Source organism: Calidris pugnax, unplaced genomic scaffold (genome assembly GCF_001431845.1).
Source record: "Calidris pugnax isolate Ruff unplaced genomic scaffold, ASM143184v1 scaffold1, whole genome shotgun sequence".
NCBI lineage: Eukaryota > Metazoa > Chordata > Aves > Charadriiformes > Scolopacidae > Calidris > Calidris pugnax.
Genome location: NW_015090800.1, coordinates 6387517 through 6413420, shown reverse-complemented (window position 1 = coordinate 6413420; position 25904 = coordinate 6387517). Strand labels below are relative to the sequence as shown.

The window sequence follows — 25904 nt, the reverse complement described above, 5'->3', positions numbered from 1 at the left end:
GTGCTAGAGCATGTTACTCAGGACTGCATCCAGGCGGGGCTTGAAAATCTCCAAAGAAGGGGACTCCACACCCTCCCTGGGCAGCCTGTTCCAGGGCTCTGTCACCCTCACTGTGAAAAAGTTCTTCCTCATATTCAAGTGGAACCCTTTATGTTCCAACTTGTGTCCATTGCCCCTCATCCTCTCACTGGCAACTACTGAAAAGAGTCTGGTTCCCTCCTCCTTCAACCCTCCCTTGAGATACTTGTCAGCATTAATAAGGTCTCCCCTCAGCCTTCTCTTCTCCAGACTAAAGAGTCCCAGCTCTCTCAGTCTTTCTTTATAAGGGAGATGCTCCAATCCTTGAATCATCTTTGTTGCCCTTCGCTGGACCCTTTCCAGTAGTTCCCTGTCCCTCTTGAACTGGGGAGCCCAGAACTGGATGCAGGATTCCAGTTGTGGCCTCACCAGTGCAAAGTAGAGGGGCAGAATGACTTCCCTCGACCTGCTGGCCACACTCTTCCCTATGCAGGAATCTGATTTCTCGTCAATCAGATAAACCAGAAGTTCAGAGTGATTTTTCGCTAATTAGTTTAATAGCACTTAACATTGGAAGACTGCAAATCAGGCAAAAAGCATAATTGGGAGTATTTGAAAGCAGTCTTGCTATTATAAGACCTCTCCAGCTCGCTAATGGTGCCTTTCTGTATCCTTACAGGTTGAACATATTGCTGGCTGGTATGAACCCCTTCTATTTCCACGCGGTGAATGTGATTTTACACTGTCTGGTGACTCTTGTGCTGATGTACACTTGTGACAAAGCTGTGTTCAAGGACTGCCGACTTGCTTTTGTCACGGCGCTGTTCTTTGCTGTGCATCCCATTCACACCGAGGCTGTAAGTATGTGACACAGAAAAGAAGGGTGACACAAAAGCTAAAAATAAACGCACGCTTAAAGTCTTTTTTTTATTATTATTATTTTCTAAAGAAACCTCAGAGTCATACAAAATATGGTACTTGTGATTTTTGCTGTGGAGGAGCAAAGGTGAGAATGTACTATGTTTAAAATAATTTACAGGAGTCATTAAGAAAAAAGTGTATTTGTACTGGCCATCTTTCTGCTCTGGTGCTAAATCTAATTGATGGTTCTAATCAGTGATGCTGGGAATAAATGGACAGTCATTCAGCTGATGAAAATGTTGAGTCTTCTGAAACCAAGGGCCTCGGTGAGGCCATGCTCTCCTGCTGGGACATTGTTGCATGCCTTCAGTCATCTCCTATAGTCATCAATTCAAGGGAGGCAAAAGTGACGGGAGCATTAGTGTGTATTCTGGAGGAGATCGCTAAGATAGAGGTGATATGACCCATGGATTAATTTATATTGATTTCAATTAAAAACCAGGAGTATCATCTTCGCAAAATGCTTGTTAGCTTAATAAGCGTTGTAAGTTTAGAGAGCAACAGCTTATATTGGACATTTTCCTGTTAGTTGTAAGAAAACATTTAAAGACATAATCATGCTAAAACTGCAGTCCGTTAGCGTTGGGAGGTACATCTGTAGATAAAATGAGTCTTGCTGTTGTTAAGAAGGAAATGCAATGTCTAGCTACCCCTACTTAGAAAAAAAAATGCACTCGTTAGCTGGGATGCCATTGACATCACACGCTTTCCTTACCAGCCTTTGTAAATGAGCGAGGGAAACGGCTGCGGCGGCTGAGAACTTTTGAGGAGAGATTACCTTAATAACAAAAAGCCACGAGCTTTACAGTTACTCCCTGTGCTGTCTCGTGTGAACTAATCAGCTGGGCTCCTTTTGATAATACGGCTTTATATTATAAGGGAGGTTTTAGAAGAGGCACTCTTTGAATTTATTTTTGTCTGGGTCAGAACTTAAAAAGGTTAAAATAAATGCCAGAGCGCTGAATATAGCTTAATTAAGTAATCTCAAAAGAGGTGAAATTTCAAAGGGCCTTTTATTTGCTTTATGGGCAATTTTTAGATCTTTATGAAATGGAATATTGAAATAGTTTGTAAAAAGAGTGTTTATACATTCTTCTTCAGTATTCTCTTTCTTGTAAAAAGATTTGGTTAATTAATATGTAGAAAAAAACTCTCATAAACTCAGCTTATTCAGAAAGGGAATAAATTGCATACCACTCTATCACTTTTTGGTGATAAAGTTCATTCTAATATTAATCATTAACTCATTCCTGTATATTAAGTCTTCTCCAAAGAGTTGCTCTTTCATTAGTCTATTTTTTTTTTTTTAACAAATCTCAGTTCTGGCAGCTGAATGTGTTTCTCATTTGAACCGCCTTATACAAAATTAAAACAGATCCCTAAAATTGGTGTTTTGCTATGCAACTTTATTAATATTTTAATGAGAAAGTGAAGAGTGACTTAACTGTTGGCTTACTCATTTGTTTTGCCAAGTGAGAAATGCAGCAGACAAAACTGAGCGTATCCTCCCTTAACCAAGTGACATTTCACTATATTGAGGGAGGGTGACACTGGAAGGTGGAAAGCTTAACGTGGTAGTAGTTAGCATGGATTGTTCAAACAGTCACTGAATGCCCGTGCTTTTTATATATGTGCTTTTACACCTATGTGTCTCTTTTCCTTTTAGGTAACAGGTATAGTAGGCAGAGCGGATGTCCTAGCCTGCCTACTCTTTCTGTTGGCTTTTCTCTCCTATAATAGGTATGGACCTTTCCTATCAGTTGTGATAATAGCATGAGATGCTCTAGTCTGGGGAGGAGGCAAAGGGGAAACCTGTCAGTTTTGGGTTGTTGGCAGAGGTGCTTTCCCCAGCAGTGCTGCATGGAAGTGCCCTGGTCCCTGCTTTCAGCCATGGTGCCGTATGAGTGATGCTTATGGGAAGAAATAAACATAAAAAGAGAAGTAAATATTTAAGGTCCCCTCTTCCATTGACACTACAGCTGGCCATACAGTGGATGAGGGCTTGTAGAGCTAAAAATTATGAAGAAATGTTTTCAACTGAAGGTAAACTGTCTGTATGTAGAGTGAAGGATGGATGGACACATCCCTGCCTTTGAAATACGTGCTGTGACTGTGGGGCTGTAAAATTCCTGGTCTGAGAGAGTTAAGGATTGTGTCTAGACCGTTAGTCATCCTTTTCAGATGAAAACTTGGCTCTGTTTGCTGGTCTGTGTCCTAAAACTGTGACTGAACAAGCATAGGTAAAGAAATAGCTTTACTCAGATGGGGTTTCTGCCCCTTTTGCAACGCTATTTCATTTAGGTATAGCACCGTGGCCGCGTGGAAAAACTGCTTATATCCCTCTTGGGCTGTTTGCCACAAATCCCCAATGCTGTTTTCATCAGAAGGTTTCAAAGGCATAAAACTGGTAGTGACCCCGCAGGAATCGGCTTGTTTGATTTGGGTTCTTTTTTACCACCTTCCCTCTCGTACAGGCTTGCTGCCCAGTCTGGTAATGGTGAGGACGCATCTTTGAGTCAGGGGAGTGTGGGTGGGATTGGAGGAATTTTTGCTTGCATAGTGCATTCTGTCACAGAAGGAGAATTAAGCATGTGTGTTCTAGATGACAGAAAGCAGGTGTTTTTCTGACCTTTCTGTCTTCATACTTACTCTGCCTTCCACTCTGTCTTTTTTGCTTGTCTTTTTTTTCTTCCTCTGCTCAAATTCTTGCTGTGCCTCTCAATACTTGTGTTTTCCCTTCCTGTCCTGTGTCTAAACCTTTCATCATTTATCAGCAAAGAGCATAGATTGTTCGTGTCACTTATTATCAGCATCTTAAGAAATTAGGGAAAAATGCCTAAGTATTTGTGTGGATGTAGTAAACATGAAAATAACAAAGAAGTTAAAATACTTATGTCAAATCTGTTTTTCAGGAGTGTGGATCAGCTTTATGTTGGGGAACATTTCCCTCCCACTGCCTCCCCATTCTTTTTGCTGCTTAGTTTGTTCCTTGGGACGTGTGCAATGCTGGTGAAAGAAACTGGAATCACGGTGTTTGGCGTGTGCTTGGTTTATGACTTCTTTTCCCTCTCCTGCAGTGGACTCAAACTGTAAGTAACTTGCTGTTCTCGCTGTGCTTTTCAAGTGTTGCCACCTGTGTGTGCAAAATATATATTATTATATGCAGCACTGTGGGAGATGGACTTGCCCTGATGAATTAGATGGCACACATTTAAAACATTTAAGAGGAACCAAGGTTTCGTTCTGTATTTATTTATTTATTTGTTACTCTATTGCTGCCTGATAACTTTTGCTGGGCAGATGCACCAGATGTGAAGAACTGATCTCTAAAATGCTCAGTTCACTCTGGCAAGACTAACACTTATTTTTTTTCTGTGGGAGTTCTGACTGATCAACATCCCATTTGCTATGTCTGCTTGATTATTCAGCCACAATGTCACGGGTGTAGAAATATCATACGATGTTTAGTAGTAAAATCAGATTTGAGCCTTTCTGTCCTTACAGAATGCAAAAAAGAGGGAAAATATCCAGCCAGTTCTGGAATGACTGGGATAATTAGCAGCTCTCAGCCGTCGCTGGAGAAAAATCAAATACTTTGAAGTTTTTATGCCTCACCCACTTAATGTCACAAATAACTGTGCTGTTCTGTACCCATTAGAAGTCAGAAGTCTTTTGTTTGATAGAAGCTGCTTTTTATCCATCTCTCTCCCAAACCATACCTGGTGCAGATCTATCAAAGAATGAGTGGAAGAGCCTATTGGTGCTGAGGATGGGAGCTCCCACTCCTGCCATCGCTCCTGCTCCCACCAGTGCTGCCCAACAGGCGCTGGAGCCTGTCACACCCCTGTGTGGACTAGTGTATCTAGGTTATAAAAAGGGGACACTGAATTCATGTTTTTGCAGAAGTGAATTGAATCAGCTCTCAGAAGGGTTTGGTTAGTGCCAGAGCAGCAAATGCAGGGGGGGAGAAGAGGGACTGTCCTCTTCTCAGGAGCATCCTGGCTTCCCTCCCGTTTCAGCCCTTTCTCTAGGACCCCATGGAGGATGGGCCACTTCTCAGGCCCACCCGCCTCCCTCTGGCCCCTCCAGCAGCAGTAGCAATCAGAGGGCAGGTATGATGGATCGGCAGAGGATTTATCCTATTTTGAGCAGATAAGTAATTCCTAACAGTGTAGCTGGTGGGCATGTAGCCAGTGAGGAGTTTTCTGGGGACTGACAGCCGGCACGATTGTTAACACTTGTGTTAAGCGTCTGCCAAGTGTGTTCAGGAGCTGCCTGGCTAAAGGTAACACAAATGTTAATTAATTGGGGAGGAAAAAATCTGTGCCCTTCTCCTTCTCCCTCCCCTCAATCTCCCCCTTTTTGTAGGTTCACATTCCAGTGGCCTCTTCAGGTTATTTCTTTGCTTCAGTGGCATCCAGTTATCCAGATGTGGCGGTTGTTTAGCTTGCAGGAATGAAGATGTGTAGTCCAGATGTGCTGCATTTACACAGTTGCTCTGGTTGCATGAATTGTGCACTTTTCTGTCTGTGGTGCTCAGGATTTTATGACTGTATTTGACTTTTTTTTTTTTAGGGGGCAGCAGAAAACCAGCAGCCTTCTACATGCTGCTGAAACTCATTTCCTCCTGCTTCCTCCTCCAACCTGTAGAGGTTTATTTTCTATTTAAATGAGGCAGAATACCAATTATTTTCTGCAGCAAAAAATTAGGAATGTCATCATATTCTTCCTCACAGTGCTTCCCACCTTAACTAAGGTCCACAGAACAGCTTACGTGCTCATCTTCTGTTACTGTCAGGTCCCTTTCTCTAGATCCAGTTAGGAACTAGTAAATCCAGTCCTTCCAGCACGTGAAGGCTTTGTATTTTAGATTAAATAAAATGTTGTCTGTTGTAGTTCACATACCATGTTGTGCTGTTTTCATAATGTTCAACCTTTTGATAAGTAAACGTGAAAAATAAAAATCTTTAAATCCTTTTCTTTCCCATTTCTCCTTTTTTTTTTTTCTTTTTCTTTTTTTCACTTTTTTCTGCACATGTAATCAGGAGAAACGGGGGGATCCACCAGAGACCTGCCCGGCAGCCTGCAGCTTCTCCCTCTGCCTCGCTGCACGTCCCTCCGGCCGGCCGGGAGAACGGGAAGCATCGCTTCGCTCACCGGGGCACCTGGAGCTCCTGCCACCCGGCATCACCCGAGGGTCAGCGGAGCGGTGGCCTTTCAGTGCCCAGCAAAGCCATGTGGGCCATTCGAAGGTACTGCTGTGGTTTAGTTTGCAGCTGATCCTACCTTAGAACGTAAAGGCATTCACTTTGTTTTAGCCATTTTTATCCTGAAATGCTCTGTAATTTTTTATTATGCTGCTGGAGACGGAAGAGAGGAGAAGGTGGAAGGGGAGGGTTAAGGGGAGAAAGGGGAGAGAATAGAAAAGTGCATTTCTTTTGCTTGGGAAGAGGAGAATGTCTGAGGACTGTCAAAATCCTGAGACTTTCAGTCCTAATATGATACTGGTAGGCAGTGCTCTCCTTCCCAGTTTCTCCATGGAGAAAGCTAAAACTGTAATGTGAGTTTGAATGGGAAGAGGGGGTATGTGTGCATGTGTACAATAGTGCCTGTAAGTGAGGTGAGTGCAGTGTGAGCAGGGCAGTATGTGATATTGCTATATATCTATAGCTACATGTGTCTTTGGGTATAATTTCTGCACGTGAGTATACAGATGTAGAGAGAGGTGTGTGTATGCATGTTTCTGTAAATATGTGAAAGTGGGGGTGATGCCCACTCTTCCTCTATGCCTAAGAATGTACATAAAATGGTGAGAGCTAGACTCGGGCGGTAACAGAAGGACTTTCACCAGTTGCAGTTCTGGGCTTGTTCGTTGTGGACCTCACTGGGGAAGACAGGGCCCTGCAATATCTCAGGGCCAGGCTCTGGCACGGGACCAGCACTCTGCATCCTTATTCCTGTGGAACAGCACTGAATTGGTCAAAAGTGTTTAAGGGAGCGTGATTCAGTGGCCCCGTGGGTCTGTGCCAGAATCTGGGGGTTTTTTTCTTCTTTTAACCTTGACCTTTATACAATCTCCCTGGCAGCCCTTGCCTGGCTTGGCTTTTGCTGCTGACTTTTGGTTTTAAATACAAAACGCTCACGATATGGTTTAATTTGCAGACCTCTAATAGTGAATTGCCCTGCACTGCCTATCCCTTGGAGAAAGTGTTGTGTTCCTTAAACTGATCAGCAATTACCTGCTGCAGTTCTCTGGTCATTTTATGGCTGGGGCCTGAACAGCACTCCTGAAATCTAGGAAAGGGAGTTTCTTATTCCCTCATAACACCCCTCGTTAACCAGTTCAGTAGGAGCTATTTGGTTTGGTTTATTTTGGTTCTTTGTTTTTTTTTCCATGATCTTTCGCCGCATCAGTATCGATGGCGTATAGGTGTTACGTGAGATCTGTAACTTCTCAGATCACACTCTGAGTCCTCTGCCTGTAGTTTAAATGGTTGAACCCACTTGAGAGCTTCAGACCTGCAGGCGTTCTGTCTGATCGGTCTGACCTGGGGATGCTCAGGTCTTTGGTTCTGTTTTTAGCAAGGAGGGGAGTGGGTTTGGTCATGTTGTCTCTCCGTGTGGGAATCTGCGACACAAAAATGGTAAGGACGTCAAGACTTTTCAGAGGGGCAAAGTGCTAACTGCTCTGGCATGGAAACTGTTCTGGCCATTAGGAACAGCTTCTGAAGTTGTTTATTTATTTGTTTGAATTTATTTCTTCTCCTGTATCCCCAAATGAGTAGCACAATTAGAAAGCATGGGTGACCCTGGGTCCTTCTGATATGCCAGGCCAGAAGGGGCTGCCCAGAAGCCTCATTTAACGTCTTGCCTCTAAAGTTTAGGACCTGCTGGGGAGGAGTAACCTGGGCATGACACTGGAGCAGCTGCTATTCCTGGCCATTGCTCTTTCCACGTTTCTCTCAATGCTTTTGTTCTCTTTGATACTTGTATTTGTTTCCATTTTCCCTTGCGGATACTAATACTGAAGGTATCAATACAAAAATGTCTCCTGTCTTGTTCCATCTCCTTGTTCCTTCTTTTATCCCTGTTTCTTTCTTTCTTTCCACTACTCCTTTCCTCCCTCCTTTTCTTTGTACTTTTTCCACACACCCTCGCTCTACCCCTGCTTTTGGGAACATCCCTTTCTTACACCAAGGGGAAAGCCTCTGGTTCTCCAGCCTCTTCAGGAGAGGCTGCAGAAGGTGTGTTGGAGAGACCCTGCACGTGGGATGGCTTTGGAGGGAGCTCGTCCGTGCTGCCAACTGGCATTTGCTTTTCGGCAGCTGCCTCTTCAAGTGTTGTAAAGGATTTCTGCACATGGCAAATCAAGCTCTGCGTGCATGTAGCAGCTTTTTTTTTTGCCCTTTTTTTTTTTTTTTTTTTAAAAGGGGCTCTCATGGTGTAAGCCGTTCAGCTTCTCTTTTCAAGTGACTGACTGTGTGTAACGCGCTTGAAACAACTTGTTGTGTGCTGGTTTGCTGTGGGATGCCCAAAGTAGAGCTGGCTTGGTCCCAGGGGCTGAGAGGGAACCCTGCTGCTGCACACCTGTGTGAGAGCTGTGCCCGAGAGCCGTGGGGGGAAAGCCTGGCACGGGTTAATGGATGCTGCTTTGAAAGAAACTTCTCTAAAACACTATTGGCAACCTTCTTTGGTGGTTTTTTTTTTGCTTGCTCTCAATTCCCGTTCCTCTGAAGGAGGGATAAGGCCAGATAATCATTTCTTGTTGCGTGGAACGATGGGCTCATAGAGCCTGGACAATTTGACCAGTGCCTGCTTGTCTCATGTCAAAGTTTACTGGTCACTTTGCAAATACTATAGCACACTCCATTCTTTAATTTTAAGACATCTCAATTCTCAACTGCATGGAATGTGCTTGTGGTAGTGTGGAACAGCAAGATGAAATGTATTGCAGCTCACTGACTCGTGAAATGATGGTCACGTCACCTGGAGGTCTGTGGACCACTACCTGATCGTATGACTACAGCCTTACCCTCCCTCCCATTGGCTAACTCCTCCCATAGGACAGATTAAAATAGTTGAAATACTTTCTTTCTCTCATGCTACTGGCACATTATATGATATGACATAGGAAGCACTCAAGGAAATTGCTCTATTAAAATACAATCCATCTTTAAAAAAAAATAAAAATCCTTGCTGTAGCTGAAAAAAGACAGAAGAAAAAAAATTGAAGTTGCTGTCAAATATACAAAATCAATTACACAGTTTCTCCTCTAATCAGTGTTTCTCTGACTTGTATAGGTCTCTTCCATGGTAAAAGGGAGGGAAAAAGATTTTAAATATTTCTAAAACTCCAAAGTTGGAGGGCAGGTTTGGCATAGTGAAGTAGCTTCAGGTACCTTTATCTAGTGCACCGAGTTGCTAGTTGTAAGGTCTTCATTAGAATAAAATAGTTGTGCACTGCTTAATCTGTACTTTTAAGTACTTGTAATGTGATTAATTAGGTTTCTATTTAATAATAATTTATTATGTACCTTGCTACTAGAGCTAACTGGAAAATGCAGAAAAATGTAACGGAGGAGTTAGGGGAATCAGTCTAATTAGCAGTAACGGGAGCTAGTTATGTAAATTCTTGGTGTAGAGAGATTTCTGTTCTTTATTGGCACTTGTTCTTATCTTCAGCTATCCAGTGTACGTGTGGGTTGCAGTCCTGGGTGCCTTCAGGAGTACGGAATGAGTTAGTATGGATGAAATTGTGAGTTTTATCACCACGATTTATTGCAATTTTGGGGGATGCTGGCACATACTACTAAAACGAGGCTGCTAGGATCTCTTATGAGTTTAATCCACCTCCCTTAGTTTTAAGACCTGAAAGAGGCTTATGACCATATGCGCCCTCCCATATGACACAAATGGAGAAGGACAGACAGGAACTTTCACATCAGGCTTGTGCATCTGTTTGGGATAAAGCCAGAGCTTCAGTGCTTTCACTATGATGTTGCAGTATACGTATATATGTCTCCTATTAAAAAGGAGTATTGGTGCCAGCACCTCATTGCTGCCCACAGAGGTACCCTGTTAGATCCATGAATATGTTTAACAAGGATGATACACATAAAACAAATTGTCACAGTGCCTTGTACACATTGCGTCCATAGTTATCGCCACTTATTCTCTTATTCTTGATTTGCTGAATCTACTGAAAACTGAGATTTCTTTTTTTACTCTTTTTTTTTTTTTTTTTATTTAAAATTCCAAAGCCACATATAGCTGTAGTCATGCGATGTCACACATACCTCACACTCAGCATGGCTAAATGCTCTCCAGCCTGTGACCTCCCCCTCATACCACCTAGTCAGCCTGATGGTTTTGAGCTTTGTAAATGAGCCTGGGGCAGGCCCACAGTGTAAGCTTCAGGTGTTCTTGAAACACAAGACCCCTCAATAGCTTGCATACTTTTGGAACTAAAATCTCCATTTCTCTTTGGTGACCTAGGAACTGATTTTTATTGCATCTGCTCTTGGTGATTTAGCTGGTGAGACTCTTCCCTTAGAATGGACAATAGACCAGTGTTTAAGGCTGCTGTTTTCCATCTACATGAACCTTGCATTAGTTTTTTGTTTTGTTTTATTTATATTTTTTTAAATTTTTTTGCCAAGTGACAGAATGAGAGAAGCAGGTGTACTTGGAGCGCTGCCCAACAGCATCACTTTAAATCTCTGTGTACATCCTAAAAAACACTGAGGAAGCTCACTCCTTGTTAGCACTGTGGGATCCGGGCACAAAACCCCATTGATCCAAAATTCAATGAAACCCTTAAGGCTATAGCCGGGATAAATGTGATCTGATGACTAAACCAGCAGCAATGTTGTTTCCTTTTGCCGTAGCAGGGGAAGGAAAATGGAAATGCTCTGCAGAACGTGGTGCGTTCCAGGGATGGCTGTGCTGGCCCGAAGGCTGATACACTATGAGGAGAAGTATGTTGAGGTCATCACGTATCTTCCCCGTGTCCCCATGCAGCGTGCGTGCTCGGCGTTTGAGCTGAAACAGATGCTGTTCTCCAGCACGAAGGAAGAGCTGAGGGAGAGGGGGGAAGAAAAGCACTGGCACACATCACCCGTGACTACGTAGCAATTGCTTGGTGCTCATTTGGCTTTTTCTCACTGGGAGCTTCCATTTCCTGTTCTTGTGTAACAACGATTATGATTTTGTTTTGGTTTTTTTTTTTTTAACTAATTTGACAGGATAGCACACTTCTGCTTTAACATGAAATTCCTGTTCAAAAAGCAGAAGTCTCAGCTGTGTTTCTAATGCTTCTCCATGCCATGCAGGGTAATGCTGCTTCCTAGATTCATACCCAACAGAGGCAGAACAGTGTGACTGGTTTCCCAGATACAGGATTACACGTGTGCAAACTTTACCTTCTCTTGAATTTGTTAGAGGGAGTTTTTTGAAGCAAGGCGTGGCTCAGAATATGAATCTGCCTGGGTTGTAGAAGTGGGAAGAAGGCATTTTCTGCTAGATTTGATACAACTTCCTTAAACTTTAGCAAGTTGGTTGCACTCCCACCCTGAAGGTCAGTGGTGGTTGCCGTTGTATGTGGAGTACAGCAGCAAAAAGCCCTGCATGCCTCTGAGAAAACACTAAGGTAACTATTATTAATGTATTATTTTGTTCTGGAGCAAACATACAACAAAAGGAAAACCTGGGTACTTGACACTGGCCTACAAGGTCCTTGCTTTTGCAAACATGACACCGTGTGTGGGGAAATTCCAGGACAGCCACCTGGTTTGGGATTCAGCCAGTGGTGAAAAAAGCCTTGGAGTCTGGCAGTCCAAATGCTTGTCTTCTCTAGGAGAGCACAGGGAATAACCTGGAGCATTAAGCAATGGAACCAGGCTAGGCTTTTCCCTTCCTTCCTCTCTCAGTGGCGATCTCCTGAGGGTTGTGAGGCTTTGAAAATAAAGGAGTGAGCTCCTAGCCTGTGATGCTCTGAGCAAAGATTGGTGTTGGATTGCCTCCTTGGGAAGGGAGAGGAAAGAAGTTGTCTCTGGCCGTAGGCTGATTTTTTTATTTTATTTTATTTTAAACTGATGTTTAAAATTGAACCGAGAATAGGATGACACAATTTTACCCCAAGAAACAAGTAGGACCCTGAGTCCCAAGGCCTAGGAAGGCACATTGTGTGCTGAAAGATGACAGATTAGATAAGTGTCATTGTTATGCTGGTAACTGTGGGATGGTGTTGCAAGCTTTTTATAATTGTAGCAGATTTACTAAGGCTCTGCTGTTCTTGCTGTTTAGTAAGCTTAAGTTCTGAGAGAAGTTCGGGCCCCCTTTGGAGAGGTGTATTGCAGAGGTGGGTTTGGCCTTTGGTTTACTCTTCTCTGAGCTCAGTTCTTTAGACCATTTTTCCATTGTGAGTCTGAGCAATAGCTCTGGCTACTGCTGTGTCAGTGTCCTGTCTTTTTAGGAAATGTTCACTGGCAGTAATACATGAATCTTCCTCTCCTTCGCCTGGAGTCAGTGATAATATTTATTGTTGTGCTCAGGTGGTACCTGAGGCCACTAGAAGGCTCTGCTAGAGTCTAGAAACATGGGAGAGGTGGATGTCCCCATGCTTAAAGCCTTGGTTTTATGTGCTTTAGCCTGTGACTGTCTTCCAGAGAACCCTTGAGTAATCTTAGGAAAATAATTACATCTCTCTGTTCCCGCGGCGAGTGCTGGAAGATGAGGAGGCAGTAGTGCATGCTTCTTTTCCACCTCCATTTGTGGTTGTTGTTTTAAGACTCCCCCCAAAACAGCTAAGGAGTGTCTCTCTTATGTGTGCTTGTGGCATTATGTGTCTTAATCTTTGAAATTTGCAAGTGCTGTTTCAGTAAGAGGAGCTGAACTCACTGCGTGCTAACTCAAGTTTACTTAAAAACAGCACGGCTTTGGTATGGTGATGACTAATGTTGCATGCACACACAAAAAGGCATGTTTGGACATCATTAGGTTGCAAAATTATGCACTCACCAGGTAAGAAAGGCCTGATTTAATTTTGGCCCTGTTGTGTGTTTATGTTATGACAGTCTTAAATTACACTATCAGATACCATTTTTTCTGCGTGATCCCAGCTCTATTCATTACCCAGAATGGATGGTGCTCACTTAATGAGCAGCTACTCAATATTTCGTTTCTTCCTTGTCCAGAGCACAGCCCCATGCTCTATTTACTTCATGGCATTCAAGTCCTGCTCTGAGACAGATTAACTTCTTCTCAATAATTTCTCTGTGTACAAACTACCAAGTGCTGGTATTTCCTTGCAGTTTGTTGCTTCAGTCTGTAATCTTTTAAAGTGCATTTGGCATAGTTTCTGGATGTGTAATTTCCTTGCTTTTCAAAACAAGGAAGGTAAATAGCCAGGAATTTTAGAGCAGGGAGCCACAGGCGTGTGAATTGCTCAGTTGAAACCTTTGGATCCACCTTATCAACATCTGCTGCTTGACTGAGCAGACTAGCTGGTGGCAACAGTAGATAGTGCTCTATGAGAGTCAGTATTAATAGACGGGGGGCTTTTCCCCTTAGGTATTTGCAGACAGAGGGGGCACAATGACTTGTTCCCTTCCAGACTGTGAGAGGAACAACTTGTGCAACTTCTGGCAGCCCCTTCTTTCCTTTCTCCTCAATTTGTTTGTCCTGCCCTGTCTACTCCAGCTTGCCCTCATCTCTTCTCTTGCTTGCTTCTCCTCGGTCATCTAATTGCTTCCAATCTTTGCTCCTCAGGGTTTGCCTCTTGCATCTCGTTGATCTCCCCAGAAGCTGCTGTGATAAAACTCTCTCTTCCAGGACCCCTCCTGTATCACTAGTGCCAAAGTCCTTGCCCAGCCAGTTCAAGGGCCCCCACCTACGTCCTTGTACTGCGTATTGCATCCTCCATGTGCTCCCTGGTCCTCAAGCCTTGCAGGTTCAGTCTTCTGCTGCGGGAGCTCTGCCCAGCAAGGGTGCAGGTCATTCTGGGCTTTTCTCCTTGGACACCAGCTGTCAACACTCACTGTCTCTTTGCTCCTCCCTGGTTTCCTCTTTTCTCCAGCTTTGTGGGTTGGGTTCTCCTCCGCCGCCAACTCGGGAGCCTTCCCTGTGCTTTGCTGCCTGGGTTTGAGGAGAAGGGAGCCTGGAGAGCCCGGCAAAAGCCAGGAGCCTGCCCTGCCCTGCTGCTCGGTGAGGTTGGCTTCTTTGTGTGGCTCCACTGTTGGCTTTTTTGTGTGTGGCAGAGCAGGCGCTCGTGCATGCAGTTGTTAGAACAGAAGCAGCTCGGTTTTACATTTGGCTTCCTTCGTTAGATCATTTTAGCCGCTATTCTGGGTAGCGTATCTTGTCTCGCAGTACAGAAAAGCACCTCTCTCCCTCTTTTTAAATCCTTCTAAGAAGGAAGTGGAAAGTAAATTATATCCCCTGGACTATTAATGTGTGGCAGCATCAAGAGTCCCTGTTTATTTCAGTAAGCAGCAAATAGACTTGAGTGGTTTGGCTTCGTGTACATTGAATGTCAGGAAAAAGGGACAAGACTGAATCTGATGTGATTTTTCATAGCTGATGATGACTTAACAGGCTTTAGCTATTTTACTTTTTATTTTTTTTTAGGGAAGACTTTTTAGTCCTTGAAAGATCCTTTAGACTTTCATTTCTGTGAATTCGTAAGTGAAAACTGTGCCTGGGACAACGCACCGTGCAGGGCAAAACAAAATCAGGAGGAAAAGTTAATGGCTGGTTTTTTTGGTTTGGTTTTGTTTTTTCCCATCTTGTGAAAGATGCTGGTCGCCTATCCATTCATGCGCGCAGGAAGCAGGGGTTTTTTTCTCTCATTAACAGGAGTTGCGTTTAAGCCCTGCAGTTGCAGTCGCTTCATTGTACATCGGCCTCTTCTGTTCCCTGTGTTGCTAATTGGAAATCCCTAATTTGTAGGTGCAGCCTGTGTGTCCCAGAGCTGACTCACAGGAGACTCTGTTCATTCCCTTTACTTCACAGGACTGCCTTTCTATTCACAGTTCATGGCAGTCTCATTAAACCAGTGTTTGAAATAGCGGTGTGCCCGCGTTCATTGGCTTTCTCTGAGAGCCCTGTAAACCAGTGTCAAGGAATTAACAGTGGCTGAGAAACAGAATAACTTTAATGGCTTGCCAGGTCATTTTCCTTGCAGTAAATCTGGGTTAGTTTGACACAGAGTGGTATTTCAGTCACCCAGGAAATAAAAACTAAAACACCTGAAGATAGATGATGCCCAGATTATTGCAGGTATTTCCCTGGAGCTTGTCTAATTGAACAGTTTCTCTCTTACATCTTTGACTTCCAGGCATGTTTTTGGACAACTAGCAGAAACCTTTTAGGCTGTTCTCAGGAGTGAAGGATTCAGCTGTAACTACTTACCTCGTTAATGACTGATGCTTTCTGAGCTGGTCCATGTCTCCTTTGTGAACCTGGTAATCACAGCAAGTATTAAGAGGAGGGCAACAAGCTCTCAGGACTAAGTTATGTGGCTTTAGGTTTTCACAGACTGATAACAAGCAATCATTTGCTCAAAACCACGATGACACCAATGTCATTGAATACATTAGGTGGATGGTTCCAGTTGTGTGGTGAGTACTACTTTGATTTTCTTTTTTTTTTTTTTTTTATGTGAAGTAGCTGTTGAGATTTAATATTTGTTTTTAAAAGACAAAATCTCTTAGCATGTCTAATGCTTCTCCCATCCTCCCTGTATGCTTTCCAAGACGAATAGATCCTTCCCTGACTAGAAACTTAATCTTCAACTTAATCTAAAGAAGAAGAGTAGTAAATCCACTTTCACATTTCTAATTCAGTTATCCCAACATCCTTTTCCAACTAGTGCATTAGAAACCTTAATCCTCTACTTGGCTTGGAAATGCTGGAACCCACGTTTCTCTCCTGACTGCAGATCTTTGAAATGCAGATTTTCTTGTTGCTATTCTTTTAAGCAATTTCCAGAATGTGAATGTCCAGGAAGCTGCAGCGCAGAAGGGACCCTTGTAAATGCATTCCACATTCCCAAACATCCGTGCTGAAATTCAGATACTGGCCGAAATGAGCCTTGAAAGACAAGGTTTGTGCTTGGGCTGCTGGAACGCTGCTGTCGAGTGTTTGCTTTCCAGGTCTGACAGGTTTCTCAGCACCTGGTGACGCTCTGCTTTGCCGTATGAATTCTCATTACCTGCTATAACTGATCGTGGAGCGGCTTAAAGGAAAATCTTCCACTGGAATATGTTGTGGTGGTTTTTATTTTTTTTTTTTCTTTTTAATCCTCCTTTCTTAAAGTTAAGGTTGGTTGACTTAATAAATTGTCACTCTCCTGCTGTCTGGATAATGCAGTTGTCCTCTCTGTTTAAAGCTTTGTTTTAGCATTGTGTTTTCTGTAGGTCCCCTGTTCAGGCTGGGGGCTGAAGGCCTGCTCAAATCTCTCCATTAGCGACCTATAAGTCCCTTGTTTTTGCAAATCAGCTGTAGAATAAGTAAATACTAAGTGTAAAATTTGTACTTTGAAACTTACTGTGCTTGAACTTTGGCTGTACTAGTACAGAAAGTATGGAATGAAATACAGTTCCTTTTAATCTGTGAAAGATGCCAGCAGTCCTGCTGGGCATTCGCTTTAGAAGAGCAAAATTAGAAAGAAAAAACTGTCTCTTCTCAGTTTTCCATGGAGACTAGGACTTTATCGATTGTTCAAAAATAAAGTTCAGGGCAAGAGCAATTATGAGTCAGGGGTGGAAATGAGGGGGAACGTTATGTTTATTTCTCTCCCATAAAATGTAGTTTCATCCCATCGTACAACACCTTCAGATGTATTGTTCTTGCAAGACCATGCTAGGAATTTCTGCAGAGACAAAGCTGCTGTAAAATGATGGCCTTCCATTCTCTTGCAATATTTTGACATTGCTTGATTTAATTGCGTTTACTGTAATCTCTGCCTAATCTCATGACAGCAGCTTGTATCACTGCTGTGCCTGTGAGTTATCTCTGTTTGAAGCAGAGATGTTTCTTTTGTGTTTTGGTAGTAAGCTCCATTCATTTGTTCTTGTCCCTCTTCTCCTCCCTTCTCTCCAGCGTTAATTATGTCACACATTTATTTCAGAAGATTAATTGCTTAGAATACAAACATTTCTGGTACTAGCATCAGGAATTTTCTTCTTTAGAAAGTCTGTGATCTAAATGGCTGCTAATGCCAGTCTTTCTAGTCTTTCCATTACAGATCAGCATTCCTTTGCTGATCTTGGCTGACATACTGTGGATACGCTATCGTGACTCTCTTATGATCCTGAATGGTATCTCCATCATGGAATTACTCAATATGGAAAACCAAATTCCTTCATTCATTGCCCATATAAACTTTTGGAGATGGTGGATAACTTTCCACCCAGAATGCGTTGTTCGTGCATTTGGTCTAATGCTATGCATGAATATGAATATAGGAATTTTTGCATGATATTCGGGGGGGGGGGAATAGAACTCTTCTTACTTTATATTAGTATTTTTCTATTGAACTCATATCAGTATATCAATGTAATAGAAGAATGTTGTGGGACCACCATATCAAACCAGTGGTCCATCTAGCCTTAGTATCTGTTTTCTGACTGTGGTCATTACTGGATGCTTACAGAGAAGAAAAGACCAGGGACAGGGCCACTATGGGGTCATCTTTCTTCACTGTGCATGTTGAATGTATGCCAGTCAGTGATTTAGAGTCTATGGATCTGGAGGCTTTATCTGGAGCGCTGTGTTTAAGACTCTCCACAGACCTGTCCTCCATGGAGTTGTCTAATTCCCTTTTTAGAACCTTTCTCTCTTCTGACTTTTGACGACATCTTGTTGCAATGAGTTCTGTGATTTAATTACACACTGTAGGAAGAAGTCTGTGCCTTTGCTTGAAAACTGATAATTTCATTGGGAGCCCTTTGACTTTGTACGATAAGAAGCAGAAAGTAATTTTTCTGGTTCACTTCCCTAAGCCCTTCATAATTTATCATATCTTTATATGTATTCCCTTTCCAGGGTGGAGAGCCCTGTTCTGTTGAATATCTCCTCATGCAAAAGCCATTCCATGTGCTTGATGAGCCTTATTACCCTTTCCTGTACCTCTTTGATCTCTATTAGATCCTTTGAAAATTGGGCAGAGGAAGGGGAGATCTCAGAATAGCATGCAGTACTCCAGATGCAGGGACACGTTGGATTTTTATTCACTGCATTATTGGTTGTTGTTTCTGTTCTAAACATTCAAAAGTTGCATTTTTCTGTGCTGATTTATGGCACCACCCTTCTAAAAATATTATTTATTCTTTTGTGCTGACTGCAGTCTGCGTAGGTAATTGAGATGTACAGTCAAAACACAAGTGGAAAATCTGAGTTTTCTTTTATTAGGGTGTCTTGAATTGGCTGAAGAGCATCCTGCGACTGCCTGGCACGTTCCCCATTACAGGGGAAGGGCTGGAGCAAGATGCTGAACTCTGCTAAGATGGGCCAGGCTGATTTGAGGGCCAGAGAGGACACCCTCAAACCCCGTATCTGCTGTGTCTGAGCCTCAGTTACTTAGATAGGGAAGAGGTATTGTAAACCCATTTCTTAACTGCTGTGTGAATAATAACCCCAAGTAACCTGGCTTGGGCAAAGCCTGTGGGCTTCCTCAAACACCCACTGGTGAAACTGTGTCCTTCTCGTTGCTTTTTCTCAGCTTCAGCAGTTTTCTCTTCTCCTCTGCAGTGTGGTCACAGTGCAAAGGGGCTGCCCGGGACCTCTCTGTCCAAGTGTTTATGCTCCATCAGCGAGGGGGAAGCATTATCTTTCTAAACCAAAGGGCAGAAATTGCCAGTGTTTGCCCCAATTCACAAGCAGAATCTGACAAAGCAGAGAGTTTAATCCAGTTTCCCAAATCTTAAGCAGATCTCCCTCAGCATAATCCTTCCCGTTTTGCTGATAAATGGACTATTTCTCTCTTAAAATTTGCTGAAAAGATAGACCCCCATATCCCCCTCCTCTCTCCTACGAGCTGAAAGCTTGTTGTTTTTAAGTACAAAGATCTAGACAGTGCAAGCCATGACAGCAGCTATCTCAGGGCCTTCATGTCACTGTTTGTTGCATTATTTACTTCCATCTGATTTGGCCTCTCGACTCCATCAAAAGTGCCTTTCAATGCGAATTAATTGAGAACTGTATTTTTCTTCTTTTGATTGCCTTTAAAAGAGAAATGCTCCCAGATGGCACTCGGGAAGGAGGGAGGTGTTCTTTCTCTCTGCACAAGCCGTGCTGCTGTTGTAGACCAAAGGCTCTCTCTGCCCCTCAGTTACACTTGGGAATCTGCTGTTTCCATGGATTGGAGGGGGCTTTTCCCAGGAGTCTGGAAATGCCAGAACCAAAAAAGACCCCCCTAGTGGCATCCTAGCCCAAATGAGCAGCTTTCTAATAACGAAGATGACTTTAATATTGCAGCATCCTGTCTCTGCAGAGCAGTCAGTTAATTATAAGGTGTGAATAAGGAATATATTTCACAGTGCCTTGGCAATTTTCTGAGTTCACTGATCCATAAACAAGATTATTCCCTAATAGTCCTTCATCTCTGCCATTATTACACAAGGATGTTAAACTTTAAATTAAATTAAAAACGATCATCTTTAAAGTTTGTTGAGCCACGGCTAATCTTTTGAGAGTGATTCCAGGATTAGCTATTTTAAAATTACTTAGTTATTTGGGGAGGAGGAGAGAATTGTTTGTCATTCCTGCTGTGCCATTTTTATGAAGACCGCACTGTAGCACTCTGCTGAGAAATGTGAATTAGATCCTTTTTTTTCTTTCATTCTTATCAAAGTCCCTGACGCTGTCAGGCAGAAGTTGCTTTGGGGGGGGGAAGCTGCTTCATCAAGGTACATAGTAATTTTTTTTTTTTTACATTTTTTTCAGCTGCTGCCAACCCAGGAATGAGGGGCTGAATTGGGTACCCGAATGCCAAAAACAACTGTCCCTCTGGCAGTTTGTACGGGGTGGAAATGGCAGGGGCTGTTGGCATAAAACTGTCACACGGTTTGCGATCTCTCGGGGTTTTGCAGAGCTACAACTCCTTGAAGATGTTTTTACCACTACTGGGAGCGTCACTGTAAATTTTTAAGGTCAAGAGGGACCATTTATGATCATCTAATCTCAGCTGGAGTGAGAGACTGAGCTTCGTCTAGGAATTATCACATGAAGACTGAATTTCTCTTCGAGCCGTGTCACACATCTGTCAGCGGGGCAGCGCAGCCCTGACTCAAAGGCTTGATGTGATGGAGTATTTGAAGAATCCTTGGGTGGACGGGCTGCAGCCATACGCTATTCTCGCCCTTAAAAATGTCTGCCTATTTCTAGCCTGATTTATCTAATTTCAGCTTCCAAGCACTGCATCTCATTATGTCTTTTTCCACTAGATTAAACTCTAGTGGAAGAGCCCACTAGGGCTCTCCTAGCTGAAAGTTTTGCAGGCACCGATAGTTGTTTTATTGCTCTTCCAGGCAGAGTGGAAGGCTGGGCTTCCTTGGGGTATGTCTGCCCAGCAGTCGCTGTTGTGATGCACCTTATGTACTCGGGTCTGAACAAGTCTCAGATTAGGTTGCTTGGGTCCTGCTAATAATGTCTGCAATGGCATGGAGATCAGAGTAGGTGAAGCAAGCTTTCGAAGCTTTTACCAATCTTCTTTTCTTTTTTTTTCTTCTTTTTAATTTTTTTTTTCCCATGGATGTCATGCTAAACTGTTCAAAACAGTAAAAGACAGTCAATTTTTGCAGTGCAAAATTTACATATTGTAGAAGTCAGTACTTTGCTGAGTAAAAACAAGTAGATTAGAGTAAAATTAGTGTGTCTTTGATAATAAATCCCTATGGGGCAAAAAGGAGATCTTCCCATGTGTTTGTTGTGTTTCTAGCACAACAGTGTTTCAATCTTAATTGGAAAATTAATCATATGAGGAGGTGCACTTGATACTGCATCTGCACACACAGATGACATTTGGATGGTACGCTGCTCTTGATCTTACAAGCATTGCCATGGAATCCTTAACGAACGCAAGTGCTCAGAGTCTGGAGTTGACATTTTGTCTGGAAGGGCTGCGAGTGAACACTCGGTCTTGTAGATGCTGTGCTGAGCCCTTGATCACTCTGGGTAAGCTGGAGAAAAGGGGGTGAAGAAAATTTGGATAGATCATCCTTTTTAACACAAGATTGTCCCTCACAATATAGTTTCTAGCAGGTTTTATATTGCATCTAGCATTAGAAACGAGAAAAAATACAGATTGATATCTTTATTTCACACTCAGTATGTCTTGTAATCAGGGAGTATAATTTCAGAGGGGAAAAAAGCCTTTGCTGAATTGCTGGCAGCTTTACCTAGAGTGTGCAGGAAGCTCTCAGGAAAGCGGGGATGTCAGGTGTTGACCTATGCTGATGATGCTTCATTTGTGAGATTTAGTCAGATTAAAGCACAAAGTAATATGATTAATTTGGCTCCAGGTTCAGTGTTTAAGAATACATAAGACAGAACATCATCATCATTCCTTTATACCAGCTGAGACTGTGACCCAGCTGGCAGACTATTCCGTGAGTCCCATTATCTTTTACATAATAAGTTTCATATTCTCACATTTCAATTTTTTTTAAGCATCTGTCATTACCTCTTCAGAAACCCCTTACAAATTAGAGGTGCATCTCGCATAACTGAAGAGCAATTATTGTTCCATTACCAAGTAATGAAGTGCATACTTGTATGAAAAGAATGATGACTCCAAACATGATAAAGTTCAGCAAGATTCCGAAGATAATTTCTAGCGGTGTTTTCTACTTCAAAGCTTATATTTCAATAGGTGGCAGACCTAATGTCCATTATCTTCTTTAAAAAACTATTAAGGAAGAAAACCTATATGTGAGAGCTTGAAAAAGGGAGCTGCTTCTATATCAAAGTCAAGGGAGATGTTTTGTGTCATAGTGAAAGATGCCTCCCTGCCATGGCCTGGACTTTGAGGTTACTGACTTTAATTTAGTGTTGGTTCAGTGTCTTATTGGCCTCCAGGTAATTCTGCCAGGCCACAGAGGAGGCTTCTGGGGAGGCAGCAGTCCTGGGAGTTCAGTATGGCATGGTCTTCCCCCAAGCTAGGTTTGAAGAAGACTTCAGTTTTCAATGAGATAAAGTTGCAAGGCTCTTGAGTGAGTCCAGATGGTGCTTCCAGGGCCTGATTTTGAGCCATGGGATTCCCGGTGCAATCACTTGAAGCGGTAATGCTTCTCTGCCAATTAGGACTTGTCTTCTCTCGGGCTCCCAGACACTGAGGTACTTGAGCAGGAAATTATTTTGAACGTTTAGTCCTCACGTTTAATGCTTTTTTTGAGTAGAGCTTAGTGTGATGATCATGACCTGCTAATCCCTCTAGCAGAGTCCCCCAGTAACTGGGACACATAATCACGATGATTACTGGGTCATGGCAGCTGAACAGCTGGTGTTGATCGCTGCAGCTCTGTTTGTGTTTGGTACAGCTGAGGTTTCCACATCTCCTGGTATCCTCATGACAAGACTCAAGCACCTGCAACCTTAGAGAATGGAATGGCTAACGATGCAAATCTGACTGCCTCGCTAAGCCTGCCCGTGGGATTCTTCTCACAGTTTTAAACTAGGTTTGGTGAAATTTAGACCATTAATTTTAAAAGCCTTTTCCAATCTGTTAATAGTTATTTTCTTAAGTAGCTTCTCTCATGAGAGTTGCCATGGCTTTGGCAAGAAGAGAGGTATGTTCTCTGATTCAGGAAAAGAGGAAAACCCAAAACCTAAACAAACCAGCACAATCCAGAAGATAGTCTGGAGGTGGTCACTTCTTAAATTAATCTCCTCCTTTCTATCAAAAGAACATCATATGCTAAGGGAGTACTTGGCTTATCAGACATAGTCCTCTGTTATCATGCGCTGCCAGTTATCTAATCCCTTTCATAGACTGGCTCAGCCCTGCTTTGTGTCCAGTTGGATCGTCTCCATGGCTCTCCTGACAAGTTTGCCTGGAAAGCTTTCTTTTCCCAATGTAAATGGCTCAAGGGCAAATTTATGCCCACTTAACCCTTGAGTTCCTGCATCTCTTTTGTTTTCCTTCCTTTGTGTGCCTGAGTGTTAATTTGTGAAAGAGACTGTCAAGTAAGGTACAGACTGGTGTTAAAGTGTGAGAATCCAGCGGCAATTCTTTATTCATAAGTGTTCCTGGGGAGGGGACACAGAGGATTGCCATGGGTTCTTACTGAATCATAGAATAGTTAGAGTTGGAAGGGACCCTTAAAGGTCATTGAATTCCAACCCCCCTGCCATGGGCAGGGACACCTCCCACCAGACCAGGTTGCTCAAAGCCCCATCCAGCCTGGCCTTGAACACCTCCAGGGATGCGGCACCCACAACTTCTCTGGGTGACCTGTTCCAGTGTCTCACCACCCTCACAGGAAAGAATTTCTTTCTCTTATCTAATCTAAATCTCCCCTCTTTCAATTTAGAACTATTGCCCCTCATCCTATCCTACACTCCCTGACAAAGAGTCCCTCTCCATCTGTCCTGTAGGCCCCCTTTAGGTACTGGAAGGCTGTTATAAGGTCTCCCCAGAGCTTTCTCTTTTCCAGTCTGAACAACCCGAACTCTCTCAGCCTGTCTTCATCAGAGAGATGCTCCAGCCTTTTGATCATTTTTGTGGCCCTCCTCTGGACTTCTTCCAACAATTCCATCTCCTTCTCATGTTGGGGGTCCCAGAGCTGGACACAGAACTCCAGGTGGGGTCTCACAAGCGCAGAGTAGAGGAGCAGAATCGCCTCTCTCAACCTGATGGCCACGCTTCTTTTGATGCAGCCCAGGATGCGGTTGGCTTTCTGGGCTGCCAGCACGCGATGCTGGCTCACGTTGAGCTTCTCATCCATGAGCACTCCCAAGTCCTGCTCCTCACGGCTGCTCTCCAGCCATTTTCTGCCCAGCCTGTATTTGTGCCTGGGATTGTCATGTCCCAGGTCCCAGGACCTTGCACTTGAACTTCATGAGGTTTGCACAGGCCCACCTCTCAAGTCTGTCCAGGTGCCTCTGGGTAGCATCCCTTCCCTCCAGCGTGTTGACCACGCCACACAGCTTGGTGTTATCAGCAAACTTGCTGAGGGTGCACTCTATCCCACTGTCCATGTCTCCAACAAAGATGTTAAACAGCACTGGTCCCAGTACCAACCCCTGAGGGGCACCACTCGTCACCGGCTTCCACTTGGACATTGAGCTATTGACTGCAACCCTTTGAGTTCAGTTGGCCAGTTGGAACTTATCCACCAAGTGGTCCATCCATCAAATCTGTGACTTTCCAATTTCAAGATAAGGATGTAATGTGGGACAGTGTCAAAACACTTTGCATAAGTCCAGGTAGATGATATCTGTGCTCTGCCCTTGTCCACCAAAGCTGTGGCAATATCGTAAAAGGCCACCAAATTTGTCAGGCAGCAATGTAATAACCTTCTCACCAGTATTGTCTAGGCAAGCTTGGTGTAGTGACAACAGCTAAGACTCTCCAGAGAAGCTGCCTTTGCTTTTGCCAAGGAGAAGGGTATGTTTGGAGTGCTTGTTTTTATTTTTATTTATTTCCTTTGGTCAATGTCGTGAAAATCTCAGTAGCTTTAGAAACGCTTCTCATTCTGACTTGCAGCCATTTTGAGAAAGCATGGAACAAAAAACATCAGCAACTGTAAATGTGTGGGATCACAAACATACCACCAGTATCCCCACCAAAAATGTTTAAGGTCCTTTTATAGGAGAATGAAGTGGTAGAGAATGTCCTGTCTTATCTTGGCAACTGGCAAACTGGAAAAATGAAGTTGAGTTATTTTGGATAGTGGCTTATGCTTATGCCCTGTTGTACACTAGTGCAAAACAAGTCTAAGTGAGGTGAGAACTGAAACTTAAACTGGACCTAAAACTTTGATATCAACACTTTCCTGTCATGTTTGTCAAGAAACTTGCTGTTTCCTGTTTTCTTCTGGGCTCCCAGAGGCATTAGTTCTCATTATATCAGGACTTTTGGAGTCCCTAGCTTCCTTTTTATGAGCTTGTTGGACAGGCTTCCTTTGCTGATGGGGTACTTGTTGCCCCTTGTGTCAGAGTCTGAGTGTTTGTGTGAAAACGATGTAGCCTGTAAGCAAAGATAATATGAATCACAGTTTAAGAAAAGGATAATTGCCTTCCCTTGCCTGGTAATGTGGTTCCCAGAGGAATGTCTGTCTTTTTTTGTTGTCTTTGCCATGGATTGCCATCTATGAAGTCCTGTAGAAAGAGTGTTTTTTACTGAGCAAGAGTGACTTGCTGCTTTTTGGCTAGACAATCAAAAAGGGATCTCTAGGGGAAGGGCGTGCACTTCTCTAACCTCTGTTTCCCTTGGAAGGTGTGTAGGCATGGTCATCCCCACGCCTGGCACGACTGCAGGGCTGGCTGACCTTTCTTCAGCCTCTAGGTGAAGCTTTCCTTGGCTACAGCTGGCCTCTATGGACATGTGAGACAATGCTGTTTGATCGCTGTAGTTTATGCTGCTGCTGGGTGAGGCAAGTCCTTCATGGGCTGGGTTGTTCTGTCCATCAGCTGTGATGGAGTCCTTCAGAGTAATGGCTCTCCAGCTCTGCACTAAGAAGCACCCATCATTCAGCAATGGACCCAGCTCCTTTTTTAGCTAAAGAGGAAATGACTTGGAGCTGTGTGTATTAGTGGTCTGAAATGTTTCTGGTTCAGAGGAGGCAAAATAAACTTTCCTCATGAGCTTGGATGTGTGGTCCTCTGCTCCGTCACCATCCATTGACAGCAGTGTGAGGTGAAGGCATTTGACACCTCTCAATATTGGCATCAAGAAGAGACTTGAGGCTTCTTAACACCTCCTAGCAGTCGGGTAACTTTAATTTCCTGAGAGCAGAGGAAGG

The 25904-nt window shown here is 43.3% G+C and overlaps 1 protein-coding gene across 1 annotated transcript in view; it reads left to right on the top strand.

Moving 5' to 3' along the window:
• The window catches only part of TMTC1 (transmembrane and tetratricopeptide repeat containing 1), a 153103-nt gene that overhangs the window by 12711 nt on the left and 114488 nt on the right, over nucleotides 1-25904 (top strand). The window contains exons 2-5 of the mRNA XM_014937486.1: nucleotides 698-875; nucleotides 2606-2679; nucleotides 3852-4028; nucleotides 5985-6191. Of these exons, the coding sequence (XP_014792972.1) occupies nucleotides 698-875; nucleotides 2606-2679; nucleotides 3852-4028; nucleotides 5985-6191 (636 nt within the window). The remainder of the gene's footprint in view (nucleotides 1-697; nucleotides 876-2605; nucleotides 2680-3851; nucleotides 4029-5984; nucleotides 6192-25904) is intronic.